The following is a 15,250-nucleotide window of genomic DNA, read 5'->3' on the forward strand; positions in this document are numbered from 1 at the left end:
TGACAGAATTGTAGGTCATACGTCCTTATTTAAATTGGACACTTAGTGTATATTTTATACTTACTCACTTTATTCTCATCCATATTGTAAAACTTTTTCAATAAACTAAATAAAATTAATTTTTTAATTCAACAAAAAAATCTAATTGAAAATTCAAGCTCAAATCCAAAAAGTTATTATACCATATTTTTTACTGAATTGTAATAATCACTAAATACATTATTATTTTTGGAATATTAAAAAAAACAACGTCTCGTCTCGTCTTATAATATTGATTTTATAATAATTTTCTAATGAAATTTCCAAAATAAAGTCATTCAATCCAAAAACATACTTAACTATATTATTTTTTTTACTCATTATACACGAAAATATTTTTATTTTTGGTCAATAACCTTAAATTACGTACAATGTGTTTTACAGAATTCTAGCAATGTGTACATGAATGTGAGTAATTTTATTGATTATGTAAATAAAATAAACGTCATAATTTGATTAGTATTAGCCAATAATGAGAATTTTCTATAATTTTAACAAAATTAACTTTTTATGCTAGAAAAAACAAGCAAAAGGTTGCTTCTTTTAAAGGAAATTAAAGACTATAACAGGAGGATTAAAATTTTGTTTTTAAAAAATAATTTAAAATTATACACAAATAATAAACACTGAGTAATAAGGCGATAATAAACTTTTGAGTGTAAATGGAAAGTTTTCCAATATAAAAATAAATAAAGAAGAAATTAACACTCGTGTTACATAATTAAATATTTATAATAGAGACAGAGTGAGAGAGAGAGAGAGAGAGGTTAAAATATCGATATAGAGATATTAATTGCTGGCACGAAGTACATTCATTTATAAAACAAATAATCATTGTAACGGGTGTTTTTATTTTTTTTTATGTTTGGTTTTTAGTGTTTTCACTTTTCATCACTTGACAATGTGATTTGACGTAGTATAATTAGCAAATGTTATTAAGTTTATAATTTACCGCATGGGGGGGGGGGGGGACTATAACCCAAACACCGCTTAATGATATTAATTAAGAACGATTTTCAGTTGACGCTATACAGAACATTTTGGTGGTTTTGATTGGCCGCCGATATTGCCGCAATTATACGAGTATGTCTTTTCATATGGTGAGAGCTGGAAATTTTTTGTTTTAATGGACAATCCAATATTGGTTGCAGTTTTGGAAAATAATTAATTGCTGACATAATGTGCAAAACATTAGTTTAAAATTATACACCCTTCAAACAGATTACCTAAAGCGTAGTTGTGATTATATAAAATTTTATTTTGAAAATATAAGAGACAACCATAAATTTATTTATTTTAAGAAAAATTTTGTTCAAATTTGCAATTATTTTCGCATTTCGCTTTAAATATAAAACCTTAACGCTTTGAAAATCACCCATTTTGTATATTATGTATATTTGTATATATGTATGTATTTTGTACTTAAATAACAATTTAATTGCTTTTATGAATAAGCATAAAGCATTCTCCCCCTTAAATTTGATATTATTTAAGAGAAAAATTCATATATCAATAATTTTCTCTTGTATAGTATTTAGCTTAATAGAAAACGCCTCAAGTTATGTAAAAAGTTTTGTGTCTTCTTCTATACAATTTATATAATACAAATATATTATAAAAGATTTTTTTGTTGTTCAATATTAGAGCAAATATACATAAGGATTGTACATAGAAATTATCAACGTGGCAATGTTTTTTAAATTAACTATTAAAATCATGATGATGCGGCAAATTTTGGTGTACATAGCTAGCATAATATTTTGGTACTATGAAAATTTTCAAAATTCCCATTATTAAAATTAATAGATTGAATAATTTTTATTTCTTATATATTAGAAATATTTATATAATAGTATAAAAAAGGAAGATTTTGAAGGAGTCAATGTTGAGTGTATTGACGCATTAGAGTGTAAGCACGCAAGACTGATTTAAAGGGCAATATTGACTATAAATTTAGTTGAAATTTAATAAAATTTTAAAATTATAAAATGTTTTATGTTCTATGTAAGTGATTCAATTTAAATTTTTACGAATTTACTTTTACTTTGACACAAAATGCTGGTGAAATTCATCCTAATGCACGCAATATTGTGTTTGAGTCACTAAATTCCCAAATTTAATCACACAAAATAGATTTTTCCCCATGGGTTATGTATTCAAATACGATAATGACTAATACTGTTCAATTTCATTTTTTATAGTTTAAAAATAAAAGGGTTTTTAATAGTTTGGTTTTGTATCGGGCTCCATTGATCTATTCGATTAGATTTTTTGTGTTTTTGTGTGTCCTTTTTTGTTGTATTTTAATATTTTTAAAGAACAATAGAATTGATGACTACTCGGTTTTCTCCTCTTCTTTTTTTTTATATTTAAAATTAATAAAAAACTATTATACAAAAAAAATAGAATAATAAGCGAAAAGTTATTGAACTTTGATTTTATGTACCATTTGGCGCACACAATAGATTTTTTCTTGCCTTTTTTTTTCTATTTTTTTCTGCTTGTTGTTGATTTCATTTAGTTTGTGGCTTATGATAAAAAAATTGAAAATCAAATCTATATAATTTTGTTAAATATTAAAAGGATACGCAAATTGTAGTAACTGCGATTATGTAAATTTGGCCGTAGATGTTCTTAGAGAGAGAGAGACACAGCTTCATATATAGCATAATATACAATATGTTAAGGTTACGAGAACTCATTTAGAATGCTGTTTTTTTTTTAGGATTTAGGAATAGGAGTTTATTTTTGGAGAAAAAAATGAATTTTAAATTTAATATCTCTTTGAATATACGTTTGTATCTCGGCAAGGTAAAATTAACTAGGTCAATGTAGCACGCAATTGAGTTATTAAAATATTTGAATTTGAATCTCCAATTAAGCAAAATTTAATTCAATGCTGACATTATTAAGTATAATTGTATATATAGACCAAAATAAAAATAAAAGAACCGCATTCAATTGTATAGATAGTGTAATTTTCCAAAAAAAATTTACCAGCAATTCTTTGGTACTTTAACAACAGGTGGTCACGGGTTAGTGATATATCAAAATGGACCGGCGACAGCACCAGCCAATAAATCAATATACGATTGGATCTCTAAAAAAATTTACATTATCACTTTAATTGATTAATGGTTTCTGGAGGAGTTGTTGGGAGGAGGAGAAGGATGAAAATATGGTAGCTTTGACACAGGGAAGTCGGAAATACCTGGAGCCGCATTTTTTTTTAAGAGTTACGGAACTGGCGAATGTAAATGCTAGGGATCTAAACCGATTAATTAAGGAGTTTGGTTGGGTTAAGTGAGGTATATAGAAATCCAGTGGTATTACAACGGACCTATCTGGCGTCAACCTAACCTAACCTTCATTGTTATTGTGATTAAGTAATACTCACCTCTGTTTTTTTTTTTAAATATTAAAGTAAATTTAACACACTGACACTAGAAAAAACCATTACATTAAAATTGCAAAATATTTATTGTATTCTCTAAAGTCCAAGTCTAGTCTAAAAAATTGTATTAGATTTATTTTTTTTTCACTAAGTACTTTCTACCATTAATAAATTAAAAGCAAAAAATAAAATAAGACAAAAAAAAAAAATTAAAAGAGCGAAAAAGCAAGAAAAGGCGAAACAAAATTTTATTTTTTTTTTCGTATTTTAGTCTCCATTAATCCGAACATTAATTTAAATTAGTCCCTAGAAATGTGTCCAATAGTATTCCACATTATATAATAATAATCATATTTATTATATAGATAACATTTCTGGTATAATAGCAATAGCAGCAGCAGCTGGAGCATAGCAGCACAAGTATCCTCAATATTTTAATATGAATTTATTTTTTTTTTTTATTTTCGTACCTAAATTTTTACTTTGCTATCACTTGTTATTTACTATATGAAATGTTTGTATGAATATTGTGTTGTAATAATTATGGCTTGGACAATAGAAACGCTAAAAAGAGAGAGAGAGAAAGCCGTTTTTACAATGATGACACCTTACTGTGCAGTGTAATTGAATTCAAATTCCAATTATGTACTAATATAATTATAATTTACTGTTATGCTAGTAAATTATGAAAATTTTAATTAAAATCACAAAATTTTTCTCTCTTTTAATTTAGTGGAGAGTAGAGGAGCTTAAATATGGAAATGAAAAGTAAAGTAATAACAAAATTTCTCAATTTCTTATTTTGTTTTGTTTTTTTTGTTTTTGGGAAAAAGAGAGTGAAAATCAAAGTGTCCAGGTTTACTTTCATATGATTTTTGTACTCCGTTGAGAATAATCCAGATGAATTTTTAGATACATACAAATACATTAATATTACTTATGTTTTAAATGAATTTATAATAATTTTGTTTGTATTGGTGTACACTACGAATGTGTATATGTATGATTGTGTACAATAAGTAAATGTTAGATGAGTAATAAGAGGGAATTTTTTTTACGAATTCTTCTTTAGAATTCCCTGTTATTTTTGTTTTCTATCCTGTTTTTTCTTTGTTCTATCTTTTATCATCCCTTATCCTTACATTTTCTATCCCTGTTTTTGTAATAAATTAGATAGAATATTGAAATTGTAATATCATATGTGTGTATATCTATATAGGTGTGTAGAGAAAGAAAATTTGGATAATAAAATGCGTTTGTATAAAAATGATCAAAAAAAAGGAAAGTGGAAAAAGGAAAATGAAAAACCATAAAATCCTAGAACTTGAACCCCCAACTGTTTGAATGTTTTTTGTTTTTAATTTATTTTGACATATATATGTACGTGGAAATATACTCATTGCATATATAAATACATACAAATTTTCATTAAACTAGAAATGTTGATTTGGAAATGAAAATAAATGGTATATGCAAAAGAAACGATTTTTATATTTTTTGGCAGATTAAATTTGGTAGGTACCTACCCCTATATACACTCAATTCTATACAATATGTGTATATGTTATTTTCCTCTTCTCTTTCAACCGGATACATACTCGTGTTTATATGTAATGAAGAGTGCGTATGTGTGTATACGCATGTATATGACGGGATGTGAAATCATTCCCTTATGTCCCATATTTTGAGCCAAAAAATAGGCAAAAACAACAACAAAAAACGAGAAAAAATAAAAAAAATTATAGAAAATAAAAAAGAAACAGTTACAGGACGCGCATGGTTGAGGTTTTTTTTTATTATTTTTGCTTTTTAATTCAACATACAAAATATCTTGTAAGTTGCATTTATTAGATTTTGGAATTAGTTTCTAGTCAATAAAGTTACCATTTCGCAATATTGAGCAAAAAAATAAAAAAAGAAATGATGTTGGCTGCTTAATTTAAAAATTTTGTTTCTTAAACGGTAGTTTATGAGGAATGTGTGCGTTTATATTATGTTTGCTAGAATTTATTGGCTTTTATGGCGGTGGCAGGCAGTGTGTCGCTTTAGGGGCGGTTCCAGGGATATTGGGTTCCGGTATTTTAGAAGTAGTGCAAAGCAGCCTTGAGTACTTTATGCGGACTATGTAGGATAACCTTGTATTGGGTTCCGAAGCAGAGTAATGTGGATGGAAATGAGAGAGCCGATGCGATTGCGGCTTCCATGACTTCCGTCATTTGGGAATTTTTCTTTGGGATGGCAGGTTAATTTGTACATAAATAAGAGCCCTGTAGCCGAAGGGGAACAGTTGGCATTTTTACGGGATACAGAGGGTTTCACCTTCAAAGTAAAATCAACTTTGAACTTTCTCCACCGAAACTTTTATTCTTTTTTCTTTTATATTATTAGTTTTTATATAAATTTCTTTTATATATTTAAAGAATTTATCACATCACATATGAAATTCATTAAATGCAATTTATTTTATAAAAATTTCAGATTACCTGCAATCCTATAATATGGTGTATAACAGAAATGGTTACGTCGTGTTGAATATTTCAAGTTGGTTTCTTTTGTTTTTAATTTAATTTTTTGTCTTCCTATTTTCCTGTAGCATATTTAAGTACTACGCTTCTGATTTCTGTTCTTTTATTAAGTTTATTTGCTTTTATGGTTAATCATAATATGTGCTTGTGCACATACGGATGTACATATATACATATGTTTTCTATGTTTATACAATCTTATATAAATGCATTTAGATGCCTGTAATTGTATTCATAAAAGCACTTTCTTTTTATTTCACACATAATACTGTCATATACTAATAAAGGAAGAAAAGCATATTATGTACTTGTATATATTTAGTTATAATATCTACTGTGATGATAGTATTTTGAAGACTTTTAAAAAAAATGAGGAAATAATAGGGTAATAAGGTTAGTAGATTTTCTTTTAAATGAAAATTTCATATTAAATTTTTATTAAAGAAAACATGACAATTTGCTAAAAAGATGAGCTTAAAATTTGAAAAATATTTTATTCTTGCAAACTGTAGCACGTGTACACAATAAGTATTTATAGGTTCCGTATAACATTTAGGAAACGATGTTTAGCGTAATATCAACTCCGCATATTTTTTTTATTCCTTAAAATATCTTTGATGTAATGTGAAAGATTTAGTAAAAAATTTCAAAGGAAAAAATTAAGGAAATACGCTTATGTACAAAATACGAACATGAAATTTATTTTTTCTTCTTTTCAAAATTTTTCTTAAGAAATCTAAAGAATAAAATTAAAGTATATAGGAGTAAATGAGACAGTATATAAAGGTATCGCTTATGTTCTCAATTTCCTTTTATTTCACCTAAAATTTTGTATATATATGTTAGGGTATGTGGATTCAAATTTGCCTTCATCTAATAAAGGTTTACGAATTTCTTGTTTGAAAGAGTTTCTACCCCTCAAAATTATAAGGTCAAATATTGATTGTAGTTACACGAATAGTAAGGCAGTGCATCTATTCATTTCTTTCGATTTTTTAATTCTCCTGCTCGGCTACCTATTCGGCCGTTCGGTTATCTGTCTTTTTCATCGGTTTACTATAAATAATATTCTTAAGTAAATTATTGTTCTTCGGTAATATTCCTATTAATCTCGGAATTCATTATAAAAACTCACTCACAATGCAGCTCACAATTACAACACCTAGGGTACACTTAACACTGATAATTTTTAAGTAACTGAGATAGGGTCAAAGCTCATACGTTAAATATTATATACAATTGTATGATACGATGTGGGCATTATATAAGGCACACATATCGTCACATGCACAAAAAAAATATATATAAATTAATTTAATGTTCATTCACATTTTATAAAATAAAATTTTTGTTCTTATTAAGTTAAACAGTTATGATGAGCGATTAAGAGAAAATCTTTTTCTTTACAATAATAAAATTTATATTTTTAGTATATACAGGAAAAAAAAGAAGGAGAAAGGAGTATGTTTAAGAAATAAATGAGAAATAATGCTTTCTTAAATTGTTTTGCACACCGATGGAAAAAACAGAGAATGAGAAAAAAAACACGTATAAAGATAGTAAAACGAAAAGTCAAGAGAAAACAAAATAAAGTAGAATAAAAAAAATACTTTGAGTATAGAGAATGGGAGTAGGGAAACGCGTCTCTTTAAAAAACACTATACACTCACAAATATAAGAGGAAAATAAATCGCTCTCATTTATATAACAGATGGAATGGAAAAAGGAGTGGGTATAGAGGGAATATTTTTGATTTTTTTTAAATTTCTTTAAAGGTTAATGTTCAATTTTAAGTAAAATAAAGTTAGCATATATAGAATTGACAACAGCGATCAAAAAAAACCAAATGATCTCACAAAGTACAGTTCATTGAATTATGAATGTAGAGAACATTTCGTCGGCAATTTCTTCATGCCTCTGTAGCTTATTTGGTAGAGCGTCCGCCTAGAAAGCGGTAGGTCACTGGTTCGAGTCCAGTTCGAGGAGAAAAAATTTTTTTAATGAATTTTTCTGCCTTTAACTCGTTCCTTTGATTACGTCATCCATCTGTTCTGCAGTTGCATGAAGAAATTTCCATTAAGATAAATACAGTTCATTGCTTTATATTGCAGTGTGGAAAGGGTTATTTCAGCTGATATTTAACAATTTATAGAATAAATTACAAATTTTTCATTTAATTTCAATATTTTGCACCTTATTTCTGTTATGCCTCTGTAATGAGTAAAAAATTGGTCAAAATTTTAGTTTCCGCTATTTTCCGCTAATTTCAAAAATAATTTGATGATAGTTTAGTAGCATTCCAATTTTTTTATTGAATAAACTTTAATGTCAAACATAATCAGTTGACTTTCATACTTCAAATTCTCATCAAACTTTTATCGAATCAAACATATAATAATATTGAGCAATGTTTGATTCTACTATTATGAATTTAAAGGCTATGGCAGATATGCAATTTTTATAGTTTTGCAATTATTGTTTGATTGTAAATTAATTGAGGGCATACATTAGCGGGCAAATAAACTATTTGAAATTACTAAATTGCAATCAATTTTTAGAAAATTACAAACTAATGTTTGATTACTTAATTTTTGTGCGATCATACAGTTGCATGTATGCTGAATGTATGTATGGAATACAAATAATCAATCCTATGTACCTATGGACATGTACCTATGGAATACAAATAAGCAATCAAACAGTTGTAAAACTAAAAGTTACATCTTAAATATTATAAAATAATTTTCTGTTCAAAAGTTTGATTGGTAAATTAACCCAGTTTTAGTTGGCTGCTAATTAAATAAAACGAACAAAAATTCTAAAATTTTTTATTACAACTACAATTATAAAATTTTGGCTCAAGATCAAAAAAATATTCTAATGTGTTGAATCACTTTGAACAAGAACCAAGAGAAACTCAAATAATAAAGGAAGTTTGCAACAATTATTTTAATAGTAACATTAAATTATTGTTTAAAGTTTATACGTATGTATGTATATGTGTATAAGACAGGAAAAGATGAATTTTGAAAACAAATAGAAAAAAAATTTTCAATATAAATGTACTCCTTGTTATACACTCATACATACATGTATATACGTTCATATTCATAAGTTTCGCTATATTATTTTGTATATAGTATAAAAGTTCCTTCCATTTCGTATACAAGTTTTATGTTAAGCAATAAATTTTTTTCAAATATAATCATTGTTAGTTGCATGATGTCATCGTTACGTCACGGTATTGTAATTTACAGGAACAGGAATACTATATACATAATAAAGAATAATAAAATGGAAATTTTCATTTAATTTGAAAAAATTATAGTTTACTATGTGATTATGTTATACTATGGTCTTAATATTAGAACTTAGATTAGAAGGTTGTAGTAAGAAAGCTATTCAGAATATTTATGAGGCATCATTGGACCAATTTGCGTATATGTGGCTGAATAAAATTTAACGAATTGCTTTTGCACATATTATGTAGGGTAGGCTTCAAATACATTACGTGTGTTGTCAGCTTAAGCATTTGTACTACAAATTTGCTTTACTGTACACAGTAAGTACATATAACGCATGTATAAAAAACTTAGGAGTTTAACATACGGTGTCGAATGAACGTTTCAACAATTGTATAGATTGTAGATTTTAATTGAAAATGCACCATTAATTGTAAAGATTTATTGTGCCCCCGGACTATTGGCGAAAAAATTTCTATTATACTATAAAATATCCCCTCAAGATTCACCATCCATTTTAATTTAAGTAATTTTGTGGGAATCGGCAAATCAGACCCAACGTTTCAACAATGTTGCAGGTATTCTATAGTCCAAAGTGCCTCTCTTACTAACTTGTACATTTCATTCAAGTGCTATATTTAATTTGTATTTATCTTACTACAATATTCTTGCTTAATTCATTTATTGCCAGATTTTGTAATAAAAGTGCACTGTGTATATAAAACTAAATTAATCTAAAATCTCATTTATTCAGAAAATTTTGTATTATTTTGTAAAACTTCTTTTAATTTGTAAAATTTCCCATTCGGAATTAGTAAAATTGCATTAATATACAGAAAATTCATATGTTACTCTAAATGCATACGTACATATTATTTGCTTATGTATAACAACTGATATACTACATAAATGTATAACAAATATATTATTGCATATTTGTTATTAATTTTATCTTAATTGAGCATAAATAGTGTGTATACATACAATCTACTATTTCAAATATAAATTGTCATGTCTTAAAATAATTACAATAAAAAAAAAAACGATATTCAATTTTAATTTGCAATATGACAATTTACAGCCTCCATACATTTTCTATATTCTCTATAATATTTAGTATATTAAAATGCCCAATGAAATACTGAAGGCAAATTATTATCCTTATAAAAAATTTAATTGAATGCATTTTGTTAAATCTAATTGTTATACATGACGTTCTATAATAAAATTTATTAAACTGCAATCAATAAAGAACAAAGTAATTATTATATTTGATTGTTAAATGATGGTTATCATTAATATATTTTTAATACAAACAATATAAATTATAATTTATTGTTTGTAGTCGACGTTGTAGTCGTCGACTACAAACAATAAATTATAAAAAGCCTTACTAACGTAAGGCTTTTTATAATTTATTGTTTGTAGTCGACGAAATTGTCTTTCAGGCTGTTTCTCTATAAATCGAGAGGCTCCCACTTCAATAATACCATATGTTTCACGGCAGTTTTTCAGTTACTTCAGAGACACCGAATTCTCCATATGAATGTTACTATTGCGTACGTGCATACCATGGAGTATCCAACATATTAAGAAGCAACTATATTCTGGAAAATTTGTATTTGCTTGACGAAACCGGATAATTGTATACCACATGCCCATATTATACGTCAATACAGGCTTCATTATTATCAAACACCTTGTGATTATGTATGTAGCCAATTTAAACTCACAAACTATATTACCAAATGATATTCCCAATATTTCTTTTCTAATTCTACTAACATCTAAAGTCATTCGTAGTCGGCATTCTACTTTGTTCTGAATTTAATTGTTTACTAAATTTTTGTTTATAAAATTCAAATTCATACAATTTACCTTCGTTTATACCTGTATTTTTCCATTTATTTATTCACTTTACTTATATTGATACTTGATTCTTGTAATTTTGTTGTCGACTCTTCAACATTACTGGTCCTACTGCCTTTACATGCCATGCTTTATAAAATGTACATATATGTAAAAATTTTCAATAGACTAAAGAAATATTAAAAAGCATACATAGTCCAATGAATATAAAATTGTTGTCAAAGTTCTTGTCTCACATCTTCGTAAAATAATCCCGCTCAAATCTTATACGTTTTATTATACGGTCCGAAGTTGAATTCACCTATTTCTTAAAATTTTATTCAAAAATATAAAATTTTTTTTTTTAAATATTTCCTAAAAAAAAAAAAAATTTGCTCATAAATAAATTTTATGACATTTTATGAAAAAAATATTTTCATAACCCTAAAAGTATGCAATTTTTTTAAAAATAAAATTTTGATTTTTAAGTAAAGGAAAAAGTTTGTAATACTAAAAAAAAACTATTTTTGAATTTATTTGACAAAAACAAATTACAAAAATGATAAACCAAAACTATTTTAAATAAATGACATTAAAAAAAATTTTTTTTTCTTATTTGTTTTTCTTATTCTAAGCACAATAATTATTACAATAACAAGAAAAAATGTGGCATGCATGCTGAGAGAAAAACAACAACACAAACAAACAAACAAATTGTATTAAAAAATTTACAAATAAAAAAAATTTTCAACATTTTAACCATATGCAAAAATTTCGTTATTTTTTTCATTTAAATATCAAAAAAAAAATCCTTTAAGTAAAAAAGAACAAAAACAAAAAAAAGTTCAAGTGAAAATAAAAGAAAAACTTTTTTCATTTTTCTTTTGTTTTTTTTTTTTTTGCAAAAAACAAAAATTCTTTTCATTTTATTTTTCTTTCAAAAATTTTTTATTATTGTTATTATCCTTTTTTTTCTCTATACTACAAAAAAAAAAAACCTCCTACGAAATTTTTACTCATCAAAAAATGCAAAAAAACAAAACAAAAAAGCAAAAAACAAATGCCATGTCTGCTTTTCTTTTTTCAATATCTACTCTTCTTCGTACTTACATACATACACTACACTACACAATATATGTAATTATAATATCCTTGTATCCTTGTATATAAACCAATGTGTGTGTATGTGTGTGTACATAAAAACAACATAAAAAAAGCAAAACGTAAAACACAAATATTTTCAAAAACAAAACAAAATACAAACAAAAAAAAAATTTTTTTTTTTCATTTGCAGCTTTGTATAACAGCAAAATAATTTTTCTTTGCAAAAAAAACAAAAATCAGTTCTTCTTTGGTACCTAACAGATTAACATCGTTCGTTCCGATCTCCCCGATTTTTTACTAAAATATTTTACAATATTTTTTAATTAGAGTCCTGCGCTCGATTTTTGTTTTTCATTTATTTTTTGTTTTCTTTCAAATTTCAAATTCTATATGTACACTGTGTTTGTGTGTGTTACTAGTGAAATTTTTATTATTTTGTATTTCGAAAAACCTTTAAATGAAAGGACATATATGTAGAAGCAAGTGAAGAAATCATAGAAATTTGTGCGAATATACAAAAGTGTTTGCAAATTTAAAAAAATTAAATTTGAATTGCTTCTATTTTATACTTGTATGATTAATGTGGTGAATAATTTTTTGGTAAAAAATATTCGAAAAAAAAATTAATACGAAAAAATATTATAAAAAATTACTGAAAATTATCTTAGAATTTTATTTTTTTTGAAATTTACACTATAATTGTCACTTCCGTTTTAGAAACGAGCCCTCATTTAAGGGTAAATACTTGGCTATTTAAGGGTATTGAACAAAAAAAAGTATAGTAAAAATAAAAATTTAGAGGGAAAATTCAGGTGAATTAAATATAGAAGAGGGGGCTAGAAATCTTTACTATTTGATTGTATTTGATTTTATACGAAATCCAATATAATTAAATAACGATTAAAAATTAATCCTACGAAAAACATTAAATGAGTTGGCATGGTGAATTTTGTAAAATTAAGAAAAAAATAAAACAAAATTTGCTATTAAAGTGAAGCAATTTTTTTAACGAATATTTAAAAAAAATTATGGAAATTTAAAATTTAAAAGGGAAAATTGAGAAAAATTAGAAAGAAGACGAAAAAAAAATACCATCAAAAAAAGAACAACAATTCATTTTCCATTTGGGATTTAAAAATAAAAAAAATTTTTTCATGTTTTCACTCTTATTTTTTTTTGTGATATTTTGTTTTTTTTTTAAAAAAGTAGTCCTTGAGGAATAGAACAAATTGTGAAAAAAAGATTTTTTAATTTTCAAATTTAATTTTTGTGAAAAAATTTGAAATTATCAATTCAAACCGAAAATTTAACAAAAACCAATTCAATGCCCTTGACAGAGGACTCTTTTTAGTTTTCTTTACCAGAAAAAAGAAAATTTCAATTCGTTGAGAAAAAAGGAAAATGTGAATTAATTTTTTTTTTTTAGTTTTTTCTTTTGTTTTGTGAAAAACGAAAGTCGTAAATCTTTTATATGGAACAGAAAAAAAAAATAGAAAAATATTAAGAAAAAGACAAGGAAAATAAAGAATCAACAACCATAATAAAAAAAATAAGGAAAAAAAAGAGAAAAATAGCAAATACTGAAAGAAATTCGTTTTTTAAAATTTTTTTTTTTCTATTCGAAAAAAATAAAAAAAAAAAAAAACCTCATTTAATCACGTACGATCATCTTATGTGTTCAACATTAAAATTATACTGTATAATATATGCTCAAGGATTCAAGGATTTTAACATTGAAAATTGAAAATTGAAAACGAACAATACACAGAGAAAAACAAAAAATCAAAGAGATAAGCTCAAGGACTCAAGAAAAATACAAAAACAAAACAAAATTTAATTAAAAATTTAAAACGCAAATTTTAAAAAGAAAAAAAAATGGCCCAATTTGTAACACATATACAACCAACATTGGTTGAAGCATCACAAGGTCATGTACCACATCATCATAGTCATCAAGTTGGTATGCAACATTCATCACATTTACCACATTCTGGTCATAATATGCCATCACCACCAACACAACATCATCATCATCATCATCATCATCAACAGCAGCATCATCAACAGCAGCAACATCATCAACAACAACAACAACAACATCATCATCAACTGCACCAACAACACCAACAACAACAACAACAACAGCATCATCAGCATTATCAGCAACAACAACACCAACATCATCATCATCATCAAGATAATTCACCATCAATTAATCGTAAAGAACATGTTAGACATGTTTATGAACAATATACACATGGACAACATTATTTACCATTAAATAATAATCAATTACAACAACAACAACAACAATTCATTGAAAGTCAACAATATGATTATGATAAACAACAACAGCAACAACAACAACAACAACATCATAGCAGTAATAATAATATTAATAATAATAATATTAATCATAATCAACATCATCATCATCAACAATCACAACAACAAAATCAACATTTGTATTATCAACAACAACAACAACAATTACCATTACAACAACAACAGCAACAACAGCAGCATCATCATCATCATCATCATGTAAGTTAATTGATTTTATTTATTTATTTTATTTATATTTATCTTTAATATTTAATTTTTTTTTTAAATTAATTTAAAAATTTTACATAATTATTATTTTGTTAATGAACTCATATACAATTTGTAATTGAGAATTTTTCAAAATTTACTTTGTTTAAGATTATTGGTCTGTTTACACGTGTATGCATTGAGGGAATTCACACCTCTTCTTTTATACTTCTCACATCCCCTCTCTGTCTGACAAAAATAAAATTTATTTGTTGGAGAGAGCGAGAATTATTGTGTGAGAAGCACAATAAGTAAATGTTGTGGGTATGATCAATGCAAACATGTCTAAACAGAGTCATTGATATTTTTTGCTCAAAATTTGACTTAATCAAAATAATTTGTATGTATGTCAAAAGTTTTGTGAAACCGGACAGCCCCATTTTTTTTATAAATATTGTCAACTTATTCAAGGTGTCAAAATTTGATGTTTTTTTTTTTTTTAAATGTACTTGGATTCGCTCTAAATTCTTAAAGTAATTGCTAATTTTTTGCCAATATGATTTCAT

At 25.9% G+C, this 15,250-nt stretch overlaps 1 protein-coding gene across 1 annotated transcript; it reads left to right on the forward strand.

Moving 5' to 3' along the window:
* Positions 1 to 12,418: 12,418 nt before the first annotated feature.
* Positions 12,419 to 14,810, forward strand: LOC129606898 (sex-determining region Y protein-like). The gene is made up of 2 exons (XM_055517520.1): positions 12,419 to 12,752; positions 13,579 to 14,810. The coding sequence occupies exon 2, from the start codon at positions 14,028 to 14,030 to the stop codon at positions 14,703 to 14,705; it is 678 nt and encodes a 225-aa protein (XP_055373495.1). The 5' UTR covers positions 12,419 to 12,752; positions 13,579 to 14,027; the 3' UTR covers positions 14,706 to 14,810.
* The last annotated feature ends 440 nt before the right edge of the window (positions 14,811 to 15,250 follow it).

This window comes from Condylostylus longicornis, unplaced genomic scaffold (genome assembly GCF_029603195.1).
Source record: "Condylostylus longicornis isolate FDR11 unplaced genomic scaffold, ASM2960319v2 ptg000022l, whole genome shotgun sequence".
Classification (NCBI taxonomy): domain Eukaryota; kingdom Metazoa; phylum Arthropoda; class Insecta; order Diptera; family Dolichopodidae; genus Condylostylus; species Condylostylus longicornis.